This window comes from Petromyzon marinus, chromosome 9 (assembly GCF_048934315.1).
Source record: "Petromyzon marinus isolate PM22_M1 ecotype Great Lakes invasive population chromosome 9, UKy_Petmar_22M1.pri1.0, whole genome shotgun sequence".
Lineage (NCBI taxonomy): Eukaryota > Metazoa > Chordata > Hyperoartia > Petromyzontiformes > Petromyzontidae > Petromyzon > Petromyzon marinus.
In genome coordinates this window covers 3,026,231-3,053,749 of record NC_133675.1, presented here as the reverse complement: position 1 = coordinate 3,053,749, position 27,519 = coordinate 3,026,231, and the positions used below count along the sequence as shown (strand labels likewise).

The 27,519-nt window shown below is 48.3% G+C and overlaps 1 protein-coding gene across 3 annotated transcripts in view; it reads right to left on the bottom strand.

Annotated features, from left to right (window-relative positions):
- Window positions 1-636: 636 nt before the first annotated feature.
- PCGF3 (polycomb group ring finger 3) overlaps window positions 637-27,519 on the bottom strand; it is a 42,656-nt gene continuing 15,773 nt past the window's right edge. The window contains exons 4-9 of one of the 3 annotated variants that reach the window (XM_032950853.2): window positions 26,435-26,490; window positions 25,267-25,332; window positions 19,202-19,296; window positions 15,808-15,945; window positions 12,257-12,337; window positions 637-6,327 (exon numbers count right to left, since the gene is read on the bottom strand). In XM_032950853.2, coding sequence (XP_032806744.1) covers window positions 6,280-6,327; window positions 12,257-12,337; window positions 15,808-15,945; window positions 19,202-19,296; window positions 25,267-25,332; window positions 26,435-26,490 — 484 coding nt within the window. In that variant the 3' untranslated portion in view covers window positions 637-6,279. The other 2 variants (XR_012941296.1, XM_032950852.2) reach the window with 2 other exon arrangements.

Genomic DNA, 27,519 nt, shown 5'->3' with positions numbered 1-27,519 from the left:
AATAGTACATATGACACTCTCCCTCTCTCTATTTACGCTTTTCTAAAGTTTTTTTTTACCTCTCTCAAACGTAACTTAATTGTGATTTCCGTTTTTAGTCCCCCCCCACCCCCAACCCCTTAGCGTCTCGCTTCTCTAGAACGGTTTTGTGCACATTTCGCCGGCGGCACGTCTAAAGCGAGTCTACTCAAAACGAAGGACAAGCCACCAACGCGACCACCGCCTCTACCCCCCAACAGGCAAAAACACCGAACACCGCGAGACTAGCCCAGAGCGTCACAAGCATAACTTACGAATATAAATAAATGGCTTGCACAAACAGCACCCGGGCGACACTCACACGACACAGGCACGCGCGCGCGGGCGCGGGCGGTCTTCCACACGCACAGTCTCCCACGTAGCGTCACACGCACGCACGTGGCCAAGACCCCACTGTGCAGGAAAAGGACGCCAACGCTGCGTAAGAAATTGCCGGCTGGTATAAAAGTGGAGCTCGCAACGGAGAGAGAGACTGCAGAGCTGGCTTTGGCCATGTAAATTGTTCACGCATCATCTCCCCTCCGCCCGACATGAAACCAAAGAATACAAAAACTTGAGAAAATGATTTCAAAAATGAAACCAGAAATATATTCGTAAGACAGTGTAAAATAGTTATTTATTTTTGTTATTACATAATTATCATTCCGTTTTTAATTGTAGTCCATGATGCTCCAAGACATTTGTATATATTTTTTGCAATTATTTTTTCAGATCGATATCAGAGCAAATAAAAGCACGAGTGTCTTATTTTTTTATTTATCAGACTTTGTTCCCTGAACACACAGTTTGCAAGTAGAAAAAGTTGAAGTTGTGAAAAATAACGTTACATCTTCTTGTGTTGCTGTTGGCGGCTGCCAAGAGGAAACCAAGCAGCAAATATCGCAGGAGAAGAGAGGATTCTGGGAATTCTGGGTCGAGGAAGTAGGAGCAGCCTGGTATCTCGTCACGATGGGTACTCAAATTACCCAGCGGCCTTAACGAGGGTTTTCGTTGACAGAGGCAGAGTGCGAGAACTCATGCGGTATTTTTTCGTATAAAGGAGCCACCAGAAATGAGATTAACCATCGTTAATGATGCGCCTCCCCCTTCAAAATAAAAGCCCAGAGTTACAAAACGGAGGGAGCCTGAATTCAGCACCAAAGTGTGTGTTTTTATTTTATCGCATATACCTCACCGTTATATACCACCACCTTATAAGATCTTTCACAAGTATCTCCTATTTATATTATATTTTTGACTTTAACGTAAAAATCATAAGTTTGGGAAATCATTCAATAGTGCAATCTCACTAATATGTATATTACAAAAAAAACTTCTGATTGAGGTATCAGCTACAGACAATTTCAAAATTAAATAACGTACAAATTTACAACACCTCTGGCATGCACCTGCAATCTGACGCGAAGGGGACCTTGATGCTTGCTGCTCCGGGCTCAAGACGCAAGGCGGCGGCGGGGGGGGTGCTGCCGATCGACGTTCAACTCTTGCATACACGCGCCCCGCGGTACAGTGAACCAACACCAAGTGGCGGCGATGCCCTCGCCAGAAGAGGCTCCACACACAGCCCCCCGCACGCGACGCTCCAAAATCAGGCAGCCAACAGCCCCGGCATGTTTAGTCGATGCACAAATAGGATCCCAACAAGGGGTACGAAAGGCATCTCGTGGTTTGCGGTAGCCCAGTGCGAATTCTATTAGGTGGAATGATCGCATCGGCGGGGGAGGCGTGCACCCGGCACCACGGGTGGTGGCAGGATGCTTCTCGCTCGTTCGCTCTCTCTCGCTCGGAAATGCGGACGAATAAGCTGCCGCGGCAAACGCCCATGACCAGAACCTCGTAAACCATGCCATGGCGGAGCACGAAAGTAAAAAAAAAGTAAAAATTATTGGTATGAATTCATGATGTGCTTTTTGATTTGTTTTGTTGTTACTTTTTGTTTAATTTAGGTTTTACATTTTTTGTTTCAATCAAGAAATATCAGGCTCAAATCGTTAGCTCGCCAGGTTCGAAAAAAAGGCGTTTGGTGTTGCCCCAAAGATCAGGTGTGCGATTGAGGGCGATGAGCAGGGTCCACTCAGAGTCAGGGGTCACCGGAGCCTGGCCAGCCACCCCGCGCTTGGCTCACGAATCGGTGAGCCGGCGCCCTCATCGGCAAGACCCCCGTGGGGTCAGCGAGATGTAGGGTTTTTATTTATTTATGAATAAACAGCACAAAAGCATTTAAGTCGCTCAGATGACACAAGCTGACGGATCAACGAAGCTTCAAGTTCACGTCAGACTGCCCGAGATGCACGGTCCAGGTGTGCATCAACGAAAGAAGAGCTGAATGTATATGCTTTTTGGGCTGCGTCTTCCTTTAAAGTTGGCAGCGGTTACACTGAGGGAGAAGTTGGGGGCACACAATACCTGGACACAAGGCTACGGATGAAGTAGCGACAGGCGAGCCACCGCCTCGTCACACAAGCCCTGGCTAGCACCGAGGGCCCTGATTACCGCGTGCAGCGCGACCCCCCGCTCGCTCTCTTCCATGCTGGTTACCCTTCTCCCACGCTCATTCATCAGCCACGAGCACCAGTGAACGCAGAGCAAAATCCAATTCTATCGACGGGATCTCGGCGCATCGACGCCGCTTCGCCTCGTCACAAGCCCCGGAGATCAGTGGGCGAAACCGCGGGCTTGCGATCGCCCGTCCTTTTAAATCCGTACCGGCACCAGCGCAATCAAGCCGTGGTGCTGTTCACGCAATTACGGGCAATTATGAGCAAATTATAAAAGCCTGCTGCACTCTGGGCGCCGTGGAATTGTTGCGATACCTCTGCCCGGTTTCGCGCTATGGGCGGCAGGAGCCGAGTTAAATGCAGCGGTCAGCTGAATACTGTTGACATTACCATTAATCCGTCCGCAGTCAATACGCGGGTAAATGGTCACGAATTCCAGTCAACGCGTGTTCCATCAATTAAAGAGATCGCAAGCGGTGGCTGCCTGAAATGTTCATTCCTAGCGTGGCTCTCAAGTTGGTATGAAACACTTTGTATATAAACCAAAAAAAAAGGTTTCCAAACCTGAATACTCCCCGTGATACAAATGGCATTTTTGCAGAAAGCCAAAGGTCAGAATATACATATTTATATACTATGTGGGTCTGTACAAAAATCAAACGTTTTTCTCCAATACATTTCCCCCTCCAATTTTACAATGCACCATATATACCGAGAAGAAGACGACACGGCGCAATACTGCGGGGAGCCATCAGTGGGGCCGAGTTGAACGATAGTGCAAACATCACAGCTGGTTTATATCGGCCCCGAGAGACGGCTCTCCCAGTTATTCGGCTCACGCGAAGCCCTCGCGATTAATCGTGAAGAGGGGGCGAGCCCCCGAGTGAGACGGAGAGACGCCTGGGACTGTTTGGAAACGAGGAAAGTTAGTGCGAACACGAAGCGTCTCTTCCGTCAATGCGAGCGTAAAATAGTGTTAGAAACGCACAGCCCCGACGGGATCTGTAGAAATGTTTGTATCTCAAGTACGAGCAGACAGTTAATGGGCTGCAGGCATGGGGAAATTGTGACACACTAGGGGGAGGAGGGGGGGTGGGCAGAGAAGGCGCTTGAGAACAGATCGAGAAGAGGAAAAGCAATAATATACACTTTAAGCTGTCGTCAACCTCCACCCTCTGCCATTCCCACTCGTCCACCTAATTATCGTCTCCAACCACCGAGGCAGCAACAGCAGTCAGTGCCAATAGAAAAGCTCCTCCATTCCCAGGACAGAGAGCGATGAGACTGGACGGTGAACGTGGCGCATAATGCTGAGATCTGATTCGCGCTGAAATATTTCAGTGAGCAGGACCAACTACCACGCAGCGCTCCCTGCGGGCGTGGGCGGACTCCCCACTAACATAGGTTCTGCGTGACGCCCAAGGGGTTTTCCCACCGTGACCACGGGTGCCGCTCACTTTAAAGGGAACGGACAACGGGCAGAGAGGAGCGCCTCGCCTCGTCCCAACGACGATGCGGTGACCCCCTTCGCCCGGTGCCGAGCGGCTCACGTTCCACATTCTCCCGAGACGAGGTGGCTCATTGTGCGTGGCTGCCCAAGTAGAATACAGCGGCGAGCAAATTTCACGGTGGGCGAGAGCCATCAGCCAGACTTGGGGTGAGGAAACTTTTACGCGGTGCATCCCGCACCTACTGCGTTGCGCATCGCCGGACGGCGTAGGCGTTGCCCGGGACGCCCGCAAACGATAGCCGACAAACTGGTGGCGATGACGCCACAGGGAGGGATACGCTCGTTGACCGCCAATGCACTCGCGTGTCACCGTGCATCGCGACCGCGCCATCAGCGCGGACGGGGACGAGAGGGCGGTGGGCGGTGACAGTTTCCCTGCAGCATAATGCAATCCCGCCGTCGAATGTCCCGAGGTCCCGAGAGATGCAGTCGTGGTGAGACTCTTTACGGTTTCTGAATCGCGGTGTGTGTACCGTATCCCGCCAGCGAGCACCGGGCAGCGTCTCGGTCTGCATCAGGTGTGTTGCACAGGAACCAATTCAACAATGATTAAGGGCGTTTTCGGCAAGCACGCAACGATGCGTGAAACCGTCAACTGAAATAAGTTATTATGCTCGCGGAACGCGCGGCGAATTGTGCATGCAAGAATAATCACTTATTTTAAAATTCGTACATACGCTGTACGTCAGATGCGGTGTGCATCGCAATATAAAAGAAAATAGATCGATTCTTGTTTTGAATCACGTTGCCGCACCAGTACTAATTAATCACGTGCCGGGTGGAGGAGGGGGGTGGGGAAATCATTACTTGTCTGATTAATTTCCAGCACTGGATTTCCATACGGCCATCGGTGATCTGGCCGAGACATTTAAATTCTGAAGATGTGATGGCTGACTCTGCCAGGCGCGCGGGGCTCAGAGCAAGCGGCTCAAGCCTCGCCGGCCGCGTGTGCTCTGATGATCATCAGTAGCGCCGGCTACGACTACCGCCGCCACCACTGGGCCACCGGGCCACATCAGGGCCGTGCGTTCCACAAGCGTCATCGTCATTGCTTGGGAAGAAGCACGGGTAAGGAGACTCAATCGCGAACTCCGTCCGGCGGGAGTTGCAGCTGCCCAGCGCTGTCCCCCTGTACCCGCCCCCCCCCCGCCTGCCCCCCCCCACCTTTGTAGCCGTGGCTGAAGGACATTCGTTGCCGCAACTGGGGAAGATGCGCGCCGCTTCGCAAAAACACTGCTTCGTAGTTAGATCCCCCCCCTCGCCCCCTCCCCAGCCCCCCGACCTTTAAATATAAAAATGTGAACATGATATATTAGGTGGGGGGGGGGGGGGGGGGCTATTTTTTGTTATGTAAGTTTTTTTTAGAAAATTATTTTCAAAGAACCGAACAGTTTTAGGTGTGACAAGAAATTGCCAGTCACTGTTATTAATTATCCCTACAGCGTTCTCCTCCGCCCCCCCAACCCCCCCACGCCTGTCGACGATCGCAGCGTGCCGCCTCATTTGCAAAATAAGAGAACGAGAGACAATAAACATTTCCCCAAAACATTTGTGCTCTTTTTGAGTCGGAGGACACACGGTTCTGCAGCTGAAAGCACCCCCGCGCGTGACGAGTCACCGCTGCGCATCCGCCCAGGTTCCGCTGTAGTCGTAGTAGTAGTAGTAAGTAGTGTTGGGGGTTCTGACATCCACATTCAAACAAAACCCCGGACTCTCGCGCGTTTTTTTGCGTTTTGTGAATATCACAAGATAACAAACGGCACAGCAACAGCAGCAGCAGCAGCAGCGTATAAACGTACGCACCAAGGGAATCCACCCCCCAGTCACGTACTTTAAAACCCAAACAAATAATCGCGAGGATCAAAATAAAAAAAAAACCGGGACGCCGCGATGGATGTCACGAGAGCGGCCGTGGACGTGTAGGAAAGACGGACGAGAGAGGGGAGGCGAACACAGCGAGCGTCATTTGGTATCTGTGAGCACCGTGGAAGGAGGGGCAATGCTGGATTGTTGTTCACGTTCACGCGCAGGCACGCGTGCAAAGAAATATATAACCGGAACGAAAGTACGCGCGCGCACACACACACACACACACTCTCCCCCCATGCCCAATCATACAAACGCAAACACACGCATACCTATTCACACAGTCACTCCGTACATTGTACATACAAACAAACGACCGGCCAGACGCGAGCTTGCTGCTGCGACGACGACGCGTGTCCCTTGCCCTCACAGCAGCTCCATCTTCGGCCGGTAGTGTAACAAGAGAGGAGATTTCTGCGCACGGCCACAACAATGACAACAACAATGAGCACCGTGAACAAAACCATTTAGACCGAGAGGTGGCTGGGGGGAGGGGTGGGGGGCACGCGATGGCTAGAATCATTGTCAGAGATGCCAGGACCTTGGATTTAAATCCGGGTGTCAATCGCTTGCTGTCCTTGTACAAGTGCTGCTGATCTCACTGGGCCTCCCTTACCGGCACAGATAACGTCCGGGTGGGGATCCGATTGAACCGGGTCATCAAGTGCAGTGAGTCGATGGTCTCAGCCCTGGTCACCAATGGCTGCCAAATAAACCAAACATCCTCGAAAATTTGGTTGTTCACTTAATTTGGCAAAATGTAAGCACTGACCATTACAAATGCTGTCATTATTTCCACACGACGAATGCCCTTTGCAGGACTTATAACACATCTGCCCACTTGTGTGGACAGAGAGGCCTATTGAAGGAAATGCAGAAGTAGCTCTATGAAGTCGACTTCCGTGTCTGTTCTCAGACGCAGTGTGGTGCGCCCTGGAACCCGTGCGAGTTGTGGATGCAATGTGTATCCCCTTTTGTGACTGAAGGCCCAGTCGGAATGTAATCAGCAAAAAAAAATCCCCGAAACATGCAGATTTAAGGAAGAGAGATTAAACACAACAATCTAGAAGTTCCCTTGCAGCTGGGTCCCTAAAGCTCCGTCTTAGGTTGTCCGACACCAATATCAAACTTCGTTAATAAAAATAAAGTACTTTCAATCACAGCCAGCAGCAATGCAGTGAGCTCACAGCAAGATACCATCCTATTATTAAGCAATTATAATTAAGCCAGCAACTCCAGCTAAGACAATAAAATTACAAAGACAAAGATCGCCCACATAGCTTTTAACAGACCGTCAGGGAAAGTGCTGTTAGCGAGCACATATGAAGGCCGACATGACACGTGAGGGGGTGGGGGTGGCCAGAATCACGCCCGGCCGTCTTTGTCTCCCAAATGCTGATATTTACACACCACACCAGATGCCCAAATAAGGCTGAGTCAACCTAGGGGAAGCCCAGGACTGGTTGAGAAAGTCATCACCTATGCCAACCGTGAATGGAACCCGGGTCACCAGGGTTCGTGTAGCGCAGTGCGCTACGAACTGTGACACCGCTACCCCGGGATGAAACGCCACGCGCACGCGCACACACAAGCGCGTGCGTGAGCATTTGGCACCACAAATATTTTTATCAGACGAGCCCCTCGTGCCTGAAACCCTCCACGAGTCTGCCGTGGCGGAGAGGACCCTCCCTGGTGCACGCCGACCTCTGGGCTGTAATCGCTTCACACGCTTCGGTCACGCGCTGCTGAAGGTCACTCAAGGATCGTGAGGCTTTCTTCAGCAAACTTGATGTCTTTCCCGTGACCCCCGACAACGATGCAACCACATCATTGAAACCGCTGTCCGTAATGAGATTTGTTGAATGGATGAGAGATAACGGGTGAGTGGATGCTGAAGCGATGCAACTTGGGGGTTTACAGTCTTTTCCCATTGACAATGTTTCAAACTTGTGTCCAACAGCCCAGGTCACAGAGGTCTAGCGAATAGCTACCAGATGAAAAAGCTGCTTGACCAGAAGCCTGCCCACACACACAACAACGTCAAAGACCCCCTTGTAGCATTTAACACATTGTTGTGGCAAGTGCTGTTCAGGACAATTGAACACGGGTTGCCGAGTTCATAGCGCAGCGCGCTAATCACTCTACTCCCGCTCTCCACACACGCCCACATGCACACACAAACACATTCAAAATTCTGCACATAAGCCATAAGGAGACGGAACATACTGAAGCATTTGCTGCATGTCTTTTGAGGCACATGGACGTTTCCCTACTTTTTCTTGTTTCGTCAGCTGGTTTTTATATCTCAACGTTTAAGTTTTAATCACGGCACCTCGTTTAGAACCTAGACTCCTGCGGTGCACCTCCTTTAGAACCTAGACTCCAGCTCTGTACCTCATTTAGAACCTAGACTCCTGGCTCTACACCTCGTTTAGAACCTAGACTCCTGGCTCTGCACCTCGTTTAGAACCTAGACTCCTGGCTCTACACGTCGTTTAGAACCTAGACTCCTGGCTCTGCACCTCGTTTAGAACCTAGACTCCTGGCCCTGCACCTCGTTTAGAACCTAGACTTATGGCTCTGCACCACGTTTAGAACCTAGACTCCAGCTCTGTACCTCATTTAGAACCTAGACTCCTGCTCTACACCTTGTTTAGAACCTAGACTCCTGCTCTACACCTCGTTTAGAACCTAGACTCCTGTCTGTGCACCTCGTTTAGAACCTAGACTCCTGGTTTTACACCTCGTTTAGAACCTAGACTCTTGGATCTACATCTCGTTTAGAACCTACACTCCCGGCTCTACACCTCGTTTAGAACCTAGACTCCTGGTTTTACACCTCGTTCAGAACCTAGACTCCTGGCTAAACACCTCGTTTAGAACCTAGACTCCTGGCTCTACAACTCGTTTAGAATCTAGACTCCTGGCTCTACACCTCGTTTAGAACCTAGACTCCTAGCTCTGCAACTCGTTCAGAACCTAGACTCCTGGCTCTACACCTCATTTAGAACCTAGACTCCTGGCTCTACACCTGATTTAGAACCTAGACTCCTGGCTCTGCACCTCGTTTAGAACCTAGACTCCTGGCTCTACACCTCGTTTAGAACCTAGTCTCCTGCTGTAGACCTCATTTAGAACCTAGACTCCTGCTGTACACCTCATTTAGAACCTAGACTCCTGGCTCTACACCTCGTTTAGAACCTAGACTCCTGCTGTACACCTCATTTAGAACCTAGACTCCTGCTGTACACCTCATTTAGAACCTAGACTCCTGGCTCTGTACCTCATTTAGAACCTAGACTCCTGCTCTACACCTCGTTTAGAACCTAGACTCCTGCTCTACACCTCGTTTAGAACCTAGACTCATGCTCTGCACCTCGTTTAGAACCTAGACTCCTGGCTCAACACCTCGTTTAGAAACTAGACTCCTGCTCTGTACCTAATTTAGAACCTAGACTCCTGGCTCTACACCTCGTTTAGAACCTAGACTCCTGCTCTGCACCTCGTTTAGAACCTAGACTCCTGGCTCTACACCTCGTTTAGAAACTAGACTCCTGCTCTGCACCTCGTTTAGAACCTAGACTCCTGGCTCTACACCTCATTTAGAACCTAGACTCCTGGCTCTACACCTCGTTTAGAACCTAGACTCCTGGCTCTGCACCTCGTTTAGAACCTAGACTCCCTGGCTCTGCAACTCGTTTAGAACCTAGACTTCTGGCTCTACACCTAGTTTAGAACCTAGACTCCTGGCTCTACACCTCGTTTAGAACCTAGACTACTGGCTCTGCACCTCGTTTAGAACCTAGACTCCCTGGCTCTGCAACTCGTTTAGAACCTAGACTCCTGGCCCTACACCTAGTTTAGAACCTAGACTCCTGGCTCTGCACCTCATTTAGAACCTAGACTCCTGTCTCTGCACCTCATTTAGAACCTAGACTCCTGCTCTGTACCTCATTTAGAACCTAGACTCCTGGCTCTACACCTCGTTTAGAACCTAGACTCCTGGCTCTGCACCTCGTTTAGAACCTAGACTCCTGGCTCTGCACCTCGTTTAGAACCTAGACTCCTGGCTCTACACCTCGTTTAGAACCTAGACTCCTGCTCTGCACCTCGTTTAGAACCTAGACTCCTGGCTCTACACCTCGTTTAGAACCTAGACTCCTGGCTCTGCAACTCATTTAGAACCTAGACTCCTGGCTCTACACCTCGTTTAGAACCTAGACTCCTGGCTCTACACCTCATTTAGAACCTAGACTCCTGCTCTGTACCTCGTTTAGAACCTAGACTCCTGGCTCTGCACCTCGTTTAGAACCTAGACTCCTGGCTCTGCACCTCGCTTAGAACCTAGACTCCTGGCTCTACACCTCGTTTAGAACCTAGACTCCTGGCTCTACAGCTCGTTTAGAACCTAGACTCCTGGCTCTACACCTCGTTTAGAACCTAGACTCCTGCTCTGTACCTCGTTTAGAACCTAGACTCCTGGCTCTACACCTCGTTTAGAACCTAGACTCCTGGCTCTACACCTCGTTTAGAACCTAGACTCCCGCTGTGCACCTCATTTAGAACCTAGACTCCTGGCTCGACACCTCGTTTAGAACCAAGACTCCTGCTCTGTACCTCATTTAGAACCTAGACTCCGGGCTCTACATCTCGTTTAGAACCTAGACTCCTGTCTCTGCACCTCATTTAGAACCTAGACTCCTGGCTCTGCACCTCGTTTAGAACCTAGACTCCTGGCTCTACACCTCGTTTAGAACCTAGACTCCTGCTCTACACCTCGTTTAGAACCTAGACTCCTGCTCTGTACCTCATTTAGAACCTAGACTCCGGGCTCTACATCTCGTTTAGAACCTAGACTCCTGTCTCTGCACCTCATTTAGAACCTAGACTCCTGGCTCTGCACCTCGTTTAGAACCTAGACTCCTGGCTCTACACCTCGTTTAGAACCTAGACTCCTGGCTCTGCAGCTCGTTTAGAACCTAGACTCCTGGCTCTACACCTCATTTAGAACCTAGACTCCTGGCTCTACACCTCGTTTAGAACCTAGACTCCTGCTGTGCACCTCGTTTCGAACCTAGACTTCTGGTTCTACACCTCGTTTAGAACCTAGTCTCCTGGTTTTACACCTCGTTTAGAACCTAGACTCCTGGCTCAACACCTCGTTTAGAACCTAGACTCCTGCTGTGCACCTCTTTTAGAACCTAGACTCCTGGCTCTGCACCTCGTTTAGAACCTAGTCTCCTGGTTTTACACCTCGTTTAGAACCTAGACTCCTGGCTCAACACCTCGTTTAGAACCTAGACTCCTGCTGTGCACCTCTTTTAGAACCTAGACTCCTGGCTCTGCACCTCGTTTAGAACCTAGACTCCTGCTGTGCACCTCGTTTAGAACCAAGACTCGCAGCTCCTGCATTAGTGAATGTGCCGCGCCATTGCTTTTGCAGCCCACAGTTTGCACCTTCAGCTTTCCGTGCCGTTGATTTCGTGAGGCATCCCAAGGATTCACCCCCAGAATTGTTCAATGAATCGTCACAATTGCAGATCATTAGGTCGTGATTAAAAAAACAAATTCCCCCTTACAAAATAAATTCCTGTATTCAATACATTTTTTACTATCTAATTTGCATTGGTTCTCCTTTTAAAATCAATCTCGTCTGAACAGTGTTGTGCGTGGCATTAGCCTCAATGTAAAATTAGCGTCTCATAGTCATATAATTTAGCATACGTAAAAAAATCTATGCTCTCGCAAACGATTGGATTCACACGTCGCGATCGTCGGCACCCATTGGAATCGATGGAACGTTGACACAGCCAGCTTCGCTCCTCGGTGCTCGGCAGCCTCTCTGGCAGCAGTTGCCGAGAGTCGGCGGCATGGCCGCCTCACGCGAGCTCACCACAGGGCACGGCGAGAGCCGAGCACCCGGCGCCTTCGACTGCGGGGGGAACAATAACGCAGGCGGTGGCGCCCCCAGCTGGACAGACCTATGACCACGCCGCTACCACCGCCGCCACCACCACGACCACCGGTCCCTCTCATCCGGTCCAGCGGACTCGGGCAAGCACAGTCTGGCACGTCACAGAATAACGCTGTAGCTGAGCTATCCCATTATTTCAGTAATTCATAGCCCGACATGTGGAGCAAAATGTCGGACACTGGTGCCAAATAACACGCGGCACAACCAGAAAACACATCGGAGAAGTGCACAGCAGCGAAAACCTACGCAGCGGTGGTATCACAACTTTCAGATTTCCAGTTTAGTGCCCTAATCAGGGTGTCCAACCCGGCCGTGAAGGTTCATCGCCGTTGTCATCATCATTATCATCGTCTCTGCCGTGCCAGTTACCTTAAACCTCCAGCGTGTCACGACGACGAATTTAAGTGTGTGGTCCTTGCCCAGGATTTCCTCGTTACACAGGATGTCGAGCTGTGGGGACAGTGGCAAAAGAGGGGGTGGGAGATGGGGGGGGAGGGCGGGACACATGCTCTTCTCCTCAAGCCAAAACCATCGCTCTTCAATTACGACCACATTCAATCGGAACGTGGCTCACCGGCATGCGCAGAGCGGCACGGAGCGGCACAGTGCCAGCGTCATTTGTATCGCCGCTCAGCGCGGTGCCTCCTTCTCCACTCCCACAACGAGCTTGTAAGCCATGTGTTTACCGAGCGATATAAACACCTCTGGCCACATCACCCAGAATGCGCCAGATTGTCGTTTGTCTGGCAGGGCTACGTGTCGGGCAGTAGAGGGCATTGAAGCAGAAGCAGAGATTGTTTATTATACTGGAGGAATCCGATGAGCTATGAAGCTCTTTTTCACAGATGTCCAGTTAGGCACGTCAGTGAGTTACAACAAATAATACAATAAACCATAGGAGTGCAAAAGCTAAATCCATTATTGTCCGTACTTACATGCTTCTGAGTCTGTGCTCCCCACCATTACCAACCTGCACTAACCATGTGCTTTTGGAGTTTGTGAGCCAATCCGGACCAGGATTGAGCAAGGACACAGCACTCCGGAAGCCGGAGAATATAGACTTATATATTTCTTGACTTTTCACGGGAACAATAATTAGATAAATTTAACAATGCACAATGTAAAATAAATAAATAACAATTATACAATAAGGATAAAAATGAAAATATTCTTTTTTACTGAAAATAAGTTAAATGATTCTCAATGCCTGGGACACTAGCGTGAAGTATGGTCAAACAGCCCTCACGACCCACAATTGGAGTGGGCAGACCATCATCCAGCAGTGCATTGTACGTGCCATTAACACAAAAAAATGTCACGTTAAATCATACAGAACCATGCGAGCAGGTGCTGTTCGAGATATGGAATTTACTGGGGCGGGTGGTGTGGTCACATCCGACCGCCTTCGTCTTCCCAGTGCTGGCGTTTATACAATGCACCAGATATTGACTTATGGCTGAGTTAGCCTACCGGACATCGAAGTTCAGGTGTCACGTGCTACTGATGCTGCCAGCGGTTGTGAATTAAACCCAGGTAACTAGGATTGTAGCAAAGTGTCAGAACCACTGGGGGTATAGATACACACAGCTATACAGATACACAGACAAAGATCCACCTACAGGCATACCAGACTCCGTGCTGTTCGGCAGCACCTATGAAGGCCGGCACGGCAGCCACCCTTTTCTCTCCCCAGTGCCGCTATTTACGCACCGCAGCAGGCACTCACTTGAGGCTGAGTCGACCTCGCAGAGGCCCCTGAATGGTTTCAAATATTTGCCACTGTCATTGGTCGCGAGCAGGAATCGAACTCGGATCGCCGGCTGCATAGTTCAGTGCGCTACCCACTGCACTACCGCTCAAGTATGAAAATCCCTAATTGATTCCGAGTCAATCTGGATAATTGTAATGGATGATCGCGCAGCACGTTCTAGATTTTTCATGCGTGCACGGGTAGGTTTGATTGTTGCTTGTTAATTATAATCGACCAATTGGCTGGAATTGATTGGCATTGCTCTCAATCAATAATTGATTTAACTTCAAGTTGGTCAGATAAATACTATATATACAGGCAAAGGTGGATAAAACAAATTATGTCTGGGCTTATTGATTAATGTCCTAATAAAGCAATCAATACATTATCGTAGCACGTTAAGGGTGGCTGTAGGCAACAAGAGAAACAAGTATCGCTTGTTGAGTGGCCACACTGCTCGGGCTGTGCCTTGGCCTGTTGAACGCGACTTTAAATCTTCGTCAGGGAGTAACAAACAAAAAAAAACATTTAAAGTTACGGTCAGAAAATTCCAGTATTGTACTCTGGTGACACAGCTGTATCATCGCTACGTTACACTTCACGACGTCCACACGTCGATGCCACTAAAGCGCTACGGCTGAGCACTTGAGAGGGACTTTAAAGTAATTTTTCTCAATGACAATGCTCAAACGCATGTCAAGACAGCCATAAAAACCACAATACAATGGTGGATTGATATACAGTGTCTAAATGCGATGGCATCTCAACATGCCTTACAGAAAGAGTGCGTAGGCTTATTTTATAGAGAGGTAGTCATAGGCAGGGAGAAAAGGGAAGGTTTTGAGCCTGGACCTGGGAGACATAAGCACTGCATGGGTGGGAGAAGGGAACTCTAGGCTGTAGACTATCCGGGGTCGGTAAACCCCAATTGTTTCATCTCGTCACAGTCGTGAGATGTTAACTACCTCGCCTGGTATAAAGGAGGTTGTGGGTTCAATCCCAACCCTGACACCTGTATATATGGAGTTTGCATGTTCTCCCCGTGGTCACGTGGATTTTTCTCCAGGTTCTCTGGTTTAGATCGTTTCGCTGCTATACATTTCCAGATGATAAGCCACTTCATTCAGCTATCATTTGTGGCGAGGTTGCTTCTGAAAAAAGTTATATAGCTCAATGGGCCTTACTTGGTAAGAGAAAAATTGTGAAAGTCGAAGTTTTTTTTATAGACTACTGAGGCAGCAGAGGAGAATGAGCAACCTCCCACCAAAGGTTAACTTGGGACTTCGAGAAAAAGCTTTGGTTGCTGGAGCCTTGGAGTGTGTGGAGGAGAGTAGAGTGAGATGAAAGGGGAGAGGTAGGGAGAGTTCGGGAACTGGGGGTAGAAAGATGGCAAGGGATAGGTGAGCAGGGTCAAGTCCACGGACAATCTTGACGACAGCGAGTGCGATCTTGAAATTTCCCTGAGATTGGGTTGAGAGTCCGTGGAGGGATGAGAGTATTGGTGTGATGTGGTATTATGGCTACAAGAGAAGAGTGGGTTCATTTTTTGGATTGCATCTTCCAGAACTCGCACTGTGTGACATGCTGGATGTGAGAGTGACGTGCAGACAAAATAAGACTCCAACCAAAAAGACTCCGACCACAACTTTGTTCCTGTCACGCCGAAAACGCAACACCTCTTAAGTCACGATGGGATTAGTAAGCAAGCCGTTAAGCTCCGTTGTTCTGTAATTCGTCCCCCTCTCCTGCTTAATTGCTCGGATTTCCCCTGTACGCCTCGGCCCAATTACCGAAACGACCGCCATTGTGTCCGCAACAGGGCAGGTGGCGTGCCGTAATGAGACCACGAGGCGTGGAGGGAACCGCGGCGCCACGGCCACGTTGGGTTCAGTGACACTCCAGTCAATAACAATCACCACCGGCGTGCCGTTTGCGGGCAATAACGCATCTGCTGGGGAAATGTTGTTCTGCACGTTAGCGCCTAAACGCGCCGTTGTGACTTGTAGCCACTGCGGGCACCACGCTGCTGGATTTCACTCGAGCAGCATTCCCTCCCAGTAATGGGGGCGAGCATTGGGCACTTAACAGTTTTCCGTTCCCCACCGTCTGGCACCTCGGTGAGCAGGCACGACTTGGGATCACGAAGTGATGCCGCGCAACCCTCACTCACCTCGTTGAAGGAGGGGAGGTTGAGTTTCTTGGCGAGAAACTTCTTGAGATGCAGAACTGTGGCCTGTGACGAACAGCGAATCCATTTGCGCTTGAGGGTTTTCAGCTTGCCGCTGTGACACTCCAGGCACACGCTCACCTGCCGACGGGAGGCGAAGTTCGTGGGTCATGTGACCGCACAGACCATGGGGGGCGCTTATTTGTAAACGATATTTGTGACGATGTCAACTAAATTGCTTTTCATCTTGGTTGACGATGACTGTGCGTGGATGAATCTCATGAGGCATGAAGTGACGATGACTACGGCTGCTGAACACAGACCAAAGCGTTACTGTGAGGAGAGGGAATTAACGAGACTGAATGAAGACGTATGCTGAAATAATTTAGAAGCGTTATTAGAAACCGCAGTGCACTGATCGAGACCAAACATGGTAATTGGCTATACGTGTGTATAATTGGCTAAAAGATTTACCGAGTTCACCGATAGGTTTACCTGTTTCATATTGTGGGGATAGAACAGCATGCCTCTAACACCGACAATTAAAAACTCAGATTGTTTGACTCAATGTGTGATTGTTTTGGTCTACTCGACTAAGAGATTGACTCCATGAAACCCACACACTGAGCCTCGACAAATTCTGGACACATTGTCGTTGACTCAACTAACATTGCGACTCAAGTAAAAACACTGACAAAATGAACACTTCTAGATTTGAAGCTTTCGTGACTGCAAGGATTCATACTCTTTGGTTTTTTCGGTAAAGTCACGTAGGTAAAATAAAATAAAAATAAAAGAAAACAACTAAATTAAATCACGTTTTGGAGGCAACACAAGCTTCCGTCTTCAGGTGGAACAGACAGCAAAATTAGCTGTATCAAGTGAACAGCTCTGGGACACACGAGATTATATACAGGTTAAGGGGGGGGAGGAGCCAGGAAGGGACGTGGGTGGGGAGGGGGGGGCTAAGTTAAGCCACCTTTTGTTATTCTGCAGGGGGTTCTGGGGGAGGCGGTGGTGTACTTGCACGTAAAACCACCTTTTGTTATGCTGCAGGGGGTTTGGGGGGAGGGTGATGGCGTGCTGTACGAGAGCGAGTACAATCCTGGTAGAAACGGAAATGGGTGTATAATTATAAGCCAGTTAAAGTTTGACTTGGTTGATGACATCTTTCCAGAAGTTGCTCAATTTAAAACCATCCTCTCAGTTGAAGTTGTGTCTATGTTTGTATATCTGGATGGCTTCATGGACAAATCTCTGGTAATAACCGGGAGGTTTGCATAGTACTTTGGTATCGGAGAAAACAATGTCATGAGAACCCGCTGTGTTGAAACAATGATCAGCCACGGCCGAATAATTCGTTCTGCCGTTTTTCAAATCTGATTTGTGCTCGCGAATTTGGTCAGAAATATGTCGTTTCATCTCCCCGATATAGCAGTCACCACAGGTACAACTCAATTTCTAAACACCGGGGTACTGTAAGTCAGGAATGGCATCCTTTACGGATGGGATCAGATCACGGATTTTGTGTACTGTATTGAACCGGACCTGGATCTTGTGTTTGTTAAGAATTTTGGAAATCTTTTTGGTAACGCCTGCTATGTATGGCAGTATGATGGTTTTGATCGGAGTATCAGGTGGTTGTTTCTGTATGGTGGGAGAAACAGCTTGGCGGATAGTACGGTCAGAGTATCCGTTCATCTTGAGGGCCAGATGTACATGTTTTGATTCACTGGCCAGGTGGTGTTGGTCAGAAATCCAATGAGCCCTATGGTATAATGTTTTGATGAGAGAATTATTTTTGACCCGGGTGGTGGGAATCAGGCTTCAAGTATCAATCTGTGTGGGTGGACTTCCTGTAAACATGAAGTCCATCCACACAGATTCATACTTGAAGCCTGATTCCCACCACAACCTGGCTCAAAATAATTATCTCATCAAAACATTATACCATCGGGCTCATTGCATTTCTGACCAACACCACCTGGCCAGTGAATTAAAACATGTACATCTGGCCCTCAAGATGAACGGATACTCTGACCGTACTATCCGCCAAGCTGTTTCTCCCACCATAAAGAAACAACCACCTGATACTCCGATCAAAACCATCATACTGCCATACATAGCAGGCGTTACCAAAAAGACTTCCAAAATTCTTAACAAACACAAGATCCAGGTCCGGTTCAATACAGTACACAAAATCCGTGATCTGATCCCATCCGTAAAGGATGTCATTCCTGACTTACAGTACCCCGGTGTTTACAAATTGAGTTGTACCTGTGGTGACTGCTATATCGGGGAGACGAAACGACATTTCTGACCAAATTCGCGAGCACAAATCAGATTTGAAACACGGCAGAATGAATTCATCGGCCGTGGCTGATCATTGTTTCAACACAGCGGGTTCTCATGACATTTTCTCCAATACCAAAGTACTATGCAAACCTCCCGGTTATTACCAAAGATGTGTCCATGAAGCCATCCAGATATACAAACATAGACACAACTTCAACCGAGAGGATGGTTTTAAATTGAGCAACTTCTGGAAAGATGTCATCAACCAAGTCAAACTTTAACTGGCTTATAATTATACAGCCATTTCCGTTTCTACAAGGATTGTACTCGCTCTCGTGCAGCACGCCATCACCCTCTCCCCGAACCCCCTGCAGCATAACAAAAGGTGGTTTTACGTGCAAGTACACCACCGCCTCCCCCAGAACCCCCTGCAGAATAACAAAAGGTGGCTTAACTTAGCCCCCCCCCCTCCCCACCCACGTCCCTTCCTGGCTCCTCCCCCCCCCTTAACCTGTATATAAACCCGTGTGTCCCAGAGCTGTTCACTTGATACAGCTAATTTTGCTGTGACTGTTCCACCTGAAGACGGAAGCTTGTGTTGCCTCCGAAACGTCGTGATTTAATTTAGTTGTTTTCATTTATTTTATTTTACCTACGTGACTTTACCGAAAAAACCAAAGAGTAAAAATGAACACTGATCTGCAAGCTTCTCTCCCTCCTCACTCGCTGCTTAACGCCATGACACACTCGGGCAATTTTAAGGCCAATTTCCAAAACAAAATGGACATAAATAAAGCATCGAAATGTGACAGCATCTGTCGTACATAATCAGCTACCAATAATAAATGAAAATAAATAGTTCTCCAAATCACTGGGCTGCTCCTTGTTGCGTTTGCCGCCTGCCACCCGGGTCACATGTGGCAGTGAGGTCTGAGCCCAATCACATTTGCCACTCTGGTGCATTGTAAGGGAACAAGCTACCAGATACAAATGCAGCCATCATGCATCCTGATGTTCTGAGGCTTTTGTGATAGATGGAGAAACTGAGACAGCGCGGAGAGAACGGCGTGTGGTGGAAGTGCCGGTAAAGCGAGCGTCACACCTGCTCGTCCGTGCGGTGGTAGTCTCCGTCATCCTCCTCTCCGTTCTCCTCTGCCTTGGGTTTCCTCTCCGGCGTCTCCTCCCCATTCACCTCGCCTGCTCGCAGACACACAACGCCACCGCCGCCAGTGAGACACAAGCACGGGTCTAGTGAGCTCAGTTAAGCAGCAGGGGTGGTGACGTGGTCCCAGCTGCAGCTCGTTCATCACTTAAACTTTAAACATTTTTTGTTATTTTACCAGGTAAGGCCCACTGAGCTGTATAGCTCTTTTTCAGAAGCAACCTGGCTATCACAAATAATAGTTCAATGAGGTGGCTTATCATCACGTAGCCAAAATACTTTAAGCGCATGTTTATTCTAAATGTAGAGGGGAAAAACCGGAGGACCCGGAGAAAAATCCACGCGACCTCATGGAGAGAGAGACATGAAAACTCCAAATATACAGGTGCCGTCAGGGTAGGGATCGAACCCACGACCTCCTGTATACCAGGCGAGGTAGTTCACACCTCACCTGGTGTAACATCTCAGCGGCGGACCTGATCACTACTGCGTGTATATAAACCATAAAATACTACGCGCCGTGTGCTTCACAGTGCCAGAGGAGGCCATCGTGTGCCAGCGGCGTGGTGCAGATTTGTAAAATTAGAAAATTTAACCTGAAAAATTACTCAACTTGAATTAACAGAGCAGCTATCATCACCCCCTTCTGTGAAAACCTGGTAGGATCCTCATGATAAAAAAAAAACAATTAATGAGACTCACTGGGGATTTCCTTCATTCACAAGGCAAAAAGAAAAGGAGCATATTATATGAAGACATAACCAGCAAAAAAAAACCTGTCAGATCATAGATGCACGCCTTGGCCATGTGTTCCTTGGTGTCCAACACAGGTCTCACGCTAGATTAATTATTTAAACCAAAAAAATATTTAAACTTGCGGACAGATGCAGGATTATAGTCACTCTCTTGTCAAACAGCCTGGGACAGACACGCGTCTACGAAAATGGTGCCGTTTTATTTTTGAGTTGAGCTTTATATGTAATAATTTGCAGCACTTTCTTTTGGTAGTGGGGATTTTTTTCTTACCATAGTTCACCACGGTGGTCAGTGTTGGTTGGCGTGGGGGGGGGGGGAGGCCCCCCAGGACCAGTTTGGACATCACTCGGCGACGACACGAGCCGTGGCTGGGGATCAAACTCGGGTCACCGGGTTCACGGTGCATCGCGCCAACCGCTACGATGCACACGTCGTGGGCATGTCCTTTAGCCAGCAGTGGATTTTAGCAAACGGACTGGACATGATTTACATTCAGTTTGCTCTGCCACCCCTACAATGCTGCGTTTGTGTCCGTGGCACAGATGGCTGACGTGCAGCGTAAACGGCAGCACGCGCCCCCACCCCCACGCAGGGACCATCGGTCTATTCCTAAGCCTCACAAACCTTCAACCTTAATGCAACCCATTTTATCGGTGCCAGGGCCACGCTGCACCACTGCAGCTTCGAGCACGCTTCAAAGCAAAATTGGGAAAATGCCCCTCTGGGAGCCGGCGCTGTCCGTGTTGTGCAACCTTGAGTGTTTTTTTTTTAGAAAGTGTTGGCGCCGAAGTGGCCATCTGGATTGGGGAAGGGGAGGAAGATGAGTGAGGGGGTAATATCGTGTCCGAGCACCGAGCCGGCACCACTGAAAACGCTGGGTTCGAATCCGGGTTTCATGCGCCTGCGATCGAAACTGGATTTCTCAGGTGTGGCAAGTTGATTATCTCAGCCTTAACAGCCACAAAAGAAAAGCTCCTCTCATGTCTTTCCCCCAACGATTCTGGATATGTGCGCCACTGGTTTTATGAATTATTTATTTCGCACCGTACGTATCCAACTGCACTAATCGGTTCCTGCATGCCCCAGGTGCTGATTCTACCTTGGTGACTTTGCCCATTGGCTGCTGTGCACAGTCCAACTGGACTGTCTCCTTGGACCACAGCAGCAGGTGTAAGACCTCCTTTGACAGCCCTTGCCTTAAGATGGTCTCTGTCCCTCAGTGGCCATGCCGTCAAATAAGATCCCTCTGGGAGGCCGTTTCCTTGCAAAAAAACTGGAATTCTCCCGTTGCAGGGGCTGTCAAAATGCATGCGTGCGCAGATCCCAGAATGAAAAATAAACCATGCAAAAACTCTGCTTGGCACAGAAGTGATGCAGGAGCCCCAGGAACTGCGTGTGTCGTTGTGTGTTGCAGAGATTTCTGGTGTTGCGTAGGGGATGGACAAGCGCTCAGAAGTTGAGGAGAGTGTTGACAGGCGCCGAGAGATGAGATGCATTCGGCAAGCATTCCCAACAGAAATGTCTTTGTCTCAACGCCGACGGCACAATTGGAATGGGATAAGAAAAACATTCCTCACTGGTTAGAAAGAAAAAAACAAATAAGCCAGCTTCCCTTTGCACAGTTAGGGATGAGAAAATGATCTTCCTCCGATCAGGCCAAGTTAAACCTGAACAGTTGAATGTGCTTACTTAGTTGATGTCTGCTTAGCCCCAGAGGTGGCTTCATCCTTTAAAAAATCCACTCACTTAGTCTATCAACATAAATCTGCCGTGGGAACCGCTCAGACGAGCGAGCTGAAACGGGGTACAATGCGTCCAGTACGCCGCGCGCAATAACGCCGCTGGCGCTGCCACCACCACCTTCACCGTGACAATGATGAGAGAGAGAGAGATGGCGCGCGCTCAGAATTTGCTGGTGTGGGCAGATATACTAACAATTTAACTTTAATGCCTCCCATCCGTGCCAATTAGCAATGTAATTAACCAGCATCAACATAAAGTAACACGAGCCCTGCCAGCACGCCACGGCGCCGACGTCGTGCCACAAATCGTCAAGTCTCCGCCAGATCACGCAATGGCACGTGGGTTTGTGTGCACGCCGCGCAAGCGCAGCGGGGGCATCTTCCGTGCTGCACCGCCGCTGGGATTTACCCGTCGCGCCGACAATATATATAAAGGCAACTTAGGTGTCCAGAAGGCTCCACACACCAGGTATGAAAGACAAGGGTAGTAATTCGTGTCATGCAACAGCTATATATGCAGAGACGTCAGAAATACCTTAGCCAAGAGTGCGCGCAAATGCTGCTGGTGCTGTCAACACGGTGGTAGCACTGGGGCTTTTAGATAGGGCAGACTTCATGCACCATGTGCAACAAGTGTACATACACAGGGATTCCACTTGTTTTGAGGTTCCCAAAAATGTGTCTCTCACCCTCTGTACATCTGTGCCTGTGTGCGCATCTTTACGATGATTTGGTGCAGAAGCAACTGGAGCTACGTCGACTTGCAGACACCTGGTACTCGTGGTTTCTGTCCAACTGGTACTTGTGGTTTCTGTCCAACTTGATGAAGGCTCGTGAAGGACACTACAAATGTTTAGCTCCGGATGACCGCTGCAAAGTATGATCTTGTGTTTTCATTATAGTGTGCTGATCTTAAAGGTGCATTGAAATGTTTTGATACTCCTACTGATACTCCTGCTGTTATGGAGTGACTCATGCAGCCAGCTATGACTGCAAAGTTTGGTCGTACATGTTTATGTATTTCGTTTATTGTAAAATTTCAATCACAGTTCCTATGATCACTGTTACATTGCTTTCATAGCTTTATTTTGGTGATTTCGAAAACATTTTGGTTTAGCCATATTTGTTTGTTGTAGTACAGAGTTAGACTGATAACTTTAATATAAATTGTCTTATGGTTGTTATTGTTTGACTTGCATCCCACTGGGATTTTTGCACACAGCATTGATAAACAGTGCTTTTTCTGGAAGACTTTGCTGTTTTTTCCTGGATTTTTCTGTTTGCGCATAGTCACTTTAAGATGTTTGTTGTTCATGTTTTTGTTTGCTGCGGTTGCACCCGATTCAAAAGCTCACAGGGCTATACCAAATAAATGAAACTGAAAAAAACTGAAGTGGGAAGCACTTTTCTTCCAGCACCGGAGTAAGGCACAGGAGTGACATCCACATAGCTTAGTGGGGCATGTGCCAGTCAACTCAGTCAATTAACCCATAACACCCTGGTCTGTCCCGTGAAGTACTATAGAGACTTTGGACACTTCACGTGGCCTCTAAGCACAGCTATCCTGGTAACAAGACCTGTGGTGACATCACCACAACTTAGTTGCTGTTATCTCTCGTTGCTTGTATGTCTGCATGAACCTCTCTCCATCTCTCCCCCGTGGCCGTATCTCTCTGTCTGTCTTTCTTTACATCCGTGTCTCTGTCGAGGTCTCTCTGCATAGCTCGTCATTGCCTATCTCTATGGCTCCCGCGCCCGTCTGCACATGGCCTGATTTAGCGCTGAGAGAGCCCTGTGCTTGAGCACAGAATTTTATACACATATTGCAAAAACAGACGGCACCATCTATGTAATATATACTCTCTGTCATTTGCTGCAGTGTCAGCAACACTTCACAAATTTAAAATCAATACTAATAATGCCCTTTATTTATCTTGAAAGCCTTAACGGGTCTCAAGACATTTTTCAGGACGGTCCAGCTGGGGTGTTTGTCCAATTCCTCTTTAATTAATTGACTCTTAGTTAATCCTTGACGGTGAATCATTGAGGGGGCTCTGCTTAGACACGTGGCCATGCACCATTGCAGGATTTGCTGACGGGTCGGTCCGACATCGTCTACAAAGTGGACCCAGGGTCAATTATAATAACAATTACAGCGGCATTGTTAGCTGAAATTGCAATTACACCACAATTGTAATTCATTACGGGATGACACGCTGACAATCGTTATTGACCAGGGGTCTTGCAGCAGCAAGCTGCCACCGTCAGCGACTGCCGCCACCACCAGACACAGTGGCCGCGACGCGCACACCTGTGGCCCAGGGCTTTGCAGGCAACGGTTGGTGGATCATGTAGGGATTTGTGAAACTCCCAAACCTGCTGGGATGTCAGGTGGCGAGGAGAAAGGCAGTCCAGAATTATGGTTTTTAAATCTACTTATGAAGTGAAAACCTTTGAGTGGAATCCCCATGTATGCGTGTATTTTCTCCGGATACACCCAGTTTCCTACCAACATGCAAAACACTGGTTCAATATATAACATATGTTGGACAAACAACTCAAAGGGGTGACCCTCTTGCATAAGTAAAGAGATTCAATTAGGCTATTCTAGTTAAGAAATAAATGTCATTACTATTATTATTATTATTCAATGGGGCACTGCCTTTTCAAGGCAAGGGCGATTCTGTGCCTGCAGACCTGTGTAGCCGTACTGGATGGAGGCACCCATTCCAATTAAGATACTCTGATGCTCTGCAAGAGGCAAGACAAAATGTGCTCCCGTCACCAACTCGCACTGATCAGCGCAGTGAAGTATGGTGAAACTCAAACCCTCAAACGGCAGACAATTGGCATGGGGAGCCCTTCGTCCAGCAGTGGGTAACACCGTGACGGAATGATGATGATGACAATAACGAATAAATTGAGCAGCGACGTGTGGCTGAGTGCGAAGTCACGTGGGGACCCCCGAGGGAATGCTGGGGAGTGTGGGGAGGAAGGTGCTATAAGGGTTTTGGAGAAAGTGTTTTTTGAGCCATTGGCTCAAAAATTGCCTATTGGTACCAGCCAGGGTGGCAAGTGCAAACAATGATCTTATTGAAGTGTTTGATCTGTACATCACAAACATGTATGATAGCAATATCACAGTAGTAGCTTTTTTATGGCAACAATGTCATTAAATAGGTACCATAGTATATTCGATAGACAATATTGTTTTAAATACAAAACGACGCAATGTGAAAAATGATAAGAAATAGGAAGTATGTGTGTATGTACGTTGAAATTATTTTGCACCCTACATAACCAACCACACTAATCGGAGGTGTTGGTGAATGTATAAGGAAGTGCATTTATACGACAGACAGTATACACACCAAGCTTTCTGCCCATGGTAGATAGTGCCCACGGTGGAAACTAATAACATTTGCTACCCCAGGTGGTACTGACCAACCCCACCCATGGCTCGTAAGCTCAAGGGGAAAACACGGGTGGGGAAAACACAATTCTCACCTTTAGCGTCACCTGGCATCTCCAAGCCGCGCGTCCAGTAGAATTCCCGCTGTCGCTTCATCTCCGCTGCACAGAAGGGGATGCGAAGGGAGTTATGGAACAGCAGGCGACAGTCATGGCTGTGTGCTGGGACGCCAGCGTTGGAGGGGCTCAGAGTCAGCGTCGCTGCGCTCAAGGGGTTAAAGGTTAACGAAAAATGTGGCGCGTTTGACGGTCCTGGCACGGTGGAAAGTGATCCGACTCCTTTAGCGACGTCCATTAAAACTAAATTCGTACCCGTCAGGAGTGAGATGTGCAGTGCTTCCAAAGAACACGTGAACAGTATCGTCGCCAATGCCACTAAACTTCACTGGTTGATTCCTCTACCCATGGTGAGGACTTGGTCGACCAGACTGACCGATTCATCTCACCGATTCATCTCACCACCACCCTACTACAAGTCAAAAGACATCTTTTTATTGATTTGAAGCTTTCGTGACTGCAGGAATCCATACTCTTTGGTTCTTTCAGGAAATCACGTGACTTTCCCCAAGGAACCAAAGAGTACATCTCTTTATGCTTCTTAACTCGCAGTGCTCCGCTTTGGGATGCTCTCCCATTGTATCTCTTCCATGTCTTCAGAGTAACTGTTCTCAATTCAAGAAACGTCTGCTAACTCTTAATCTCTTTAAAACTTTTATAAGTACCGTCTTGTTGAGGGCCGCTTGACGTTTGGGCCTTTGCCAACTGTGTCAATTTGGCATAAGTGGGCATTCCTCATTTCCGTTCGCAGTCAGAGATGTAAAATTCCACATTATCACAGAGAGACCCAGCTAATCTATTGCACCACCTCTACTCAGGTGCCATGTATCCAGTTAAATGTGTGTGGGAAAACATGAGGGTCGTGACCTTGCAAGATGACGCAGGCAGCCAAACTTGTAAGTGGCGATGACAACTTTTTCAATTAAATCGCAGCGTGTAACCGTTCAGCTGGGCAAACATTGTGGTTTTTAAGACCGTTATATCATTTAATGCAGCACTCCGCATCCATTCTACATATCTGATGCATGTTCTGGAAATAACATCATAACCTGGGATACCATCATCATCATCATCGTTAACATTGTTACCAGCGTGGTGGGGCCGCACGCAACGCGCTGTTCACGCGCGAGTTCGGCGAGAGACTCACCTTCCTGCAGACCCGGCACGAGTTTGTAGACAATGTCCTGCATGGTGCGATCATGCCTGCCAAAACATAAACACGCGTGCACACATAAGAACGCGCGTATGTGCGACTTTTCATCACATTCCATTCAAACGCACACGTACTTCCCCCTCTTTGTAAATCCAAAGCTCAAGGAGGGCATCTTTGTGGCGCGCAGATCATGAGAGTTATTTGACCGTGATTCATAATTGAGTTTTGGGTTAGGTCACCGAATGATCTCGTCTAATCTGTATCAAGAAGAAACCTCCACCACCCGCCACAGTCAAACAATACTAATTTGTCACTCATGCAAGCGTTTAAACCACCACCAATTATTATTGTCTCAGCTCACCGGTGAGTTGAGGAATAATGATCACAACCCAAGTTTCGCAAATAGACACGTGACGGTTGGTTTGAGACTATGTCAAATACCACCGGGAAAAGGTCCACAAAGTCAAGAGTAATGATCTATAATCCAGGTTTTTTTATGTGCGAGATCGCGTAAATATATAAATGTGTCATTAAACCCGCCACCACCCGACACAGCCAATTAGTAAGAGATGTCACGTAAACAGAACGTGGCCAATTCGTCACTAGTACAGCACACCGGTGTGTTGGAGAGCCAAGCCACAACATTTACAGAGTACGACGTTTCGCCAGTAATTACAACTAGCTTCATTAGGTGACAGCCAGATTTGTGGAGAAGTCCACCTGTTTCGTTCGGATTGATCATGGCTGATGATTATGATACTGATTGTTGGTAATGTTTTGAAACTCAAGTTAAAGATTCAATATGCTTTCTTTCCTCTTGATAGCAAAATTATGACCGCCAATGGCTTAGATATGCAGTGGTTGGTTTACAATATCGACATAAAAAGTGCCTTGGCCACGAAAGATATTCCATTAAATGTTCAAAGAATTAATCTGTGCTCCGAGTACTACTTTACAATTGTGGCAGCTATAGAATTTAACACCGAAATATGAATTCTCAGCTTTAAAAAACTAAACTATTATTTTAAACAACACGAAGCCATTCGAGAATATGAAATATGAAATCAATCTAATTAATT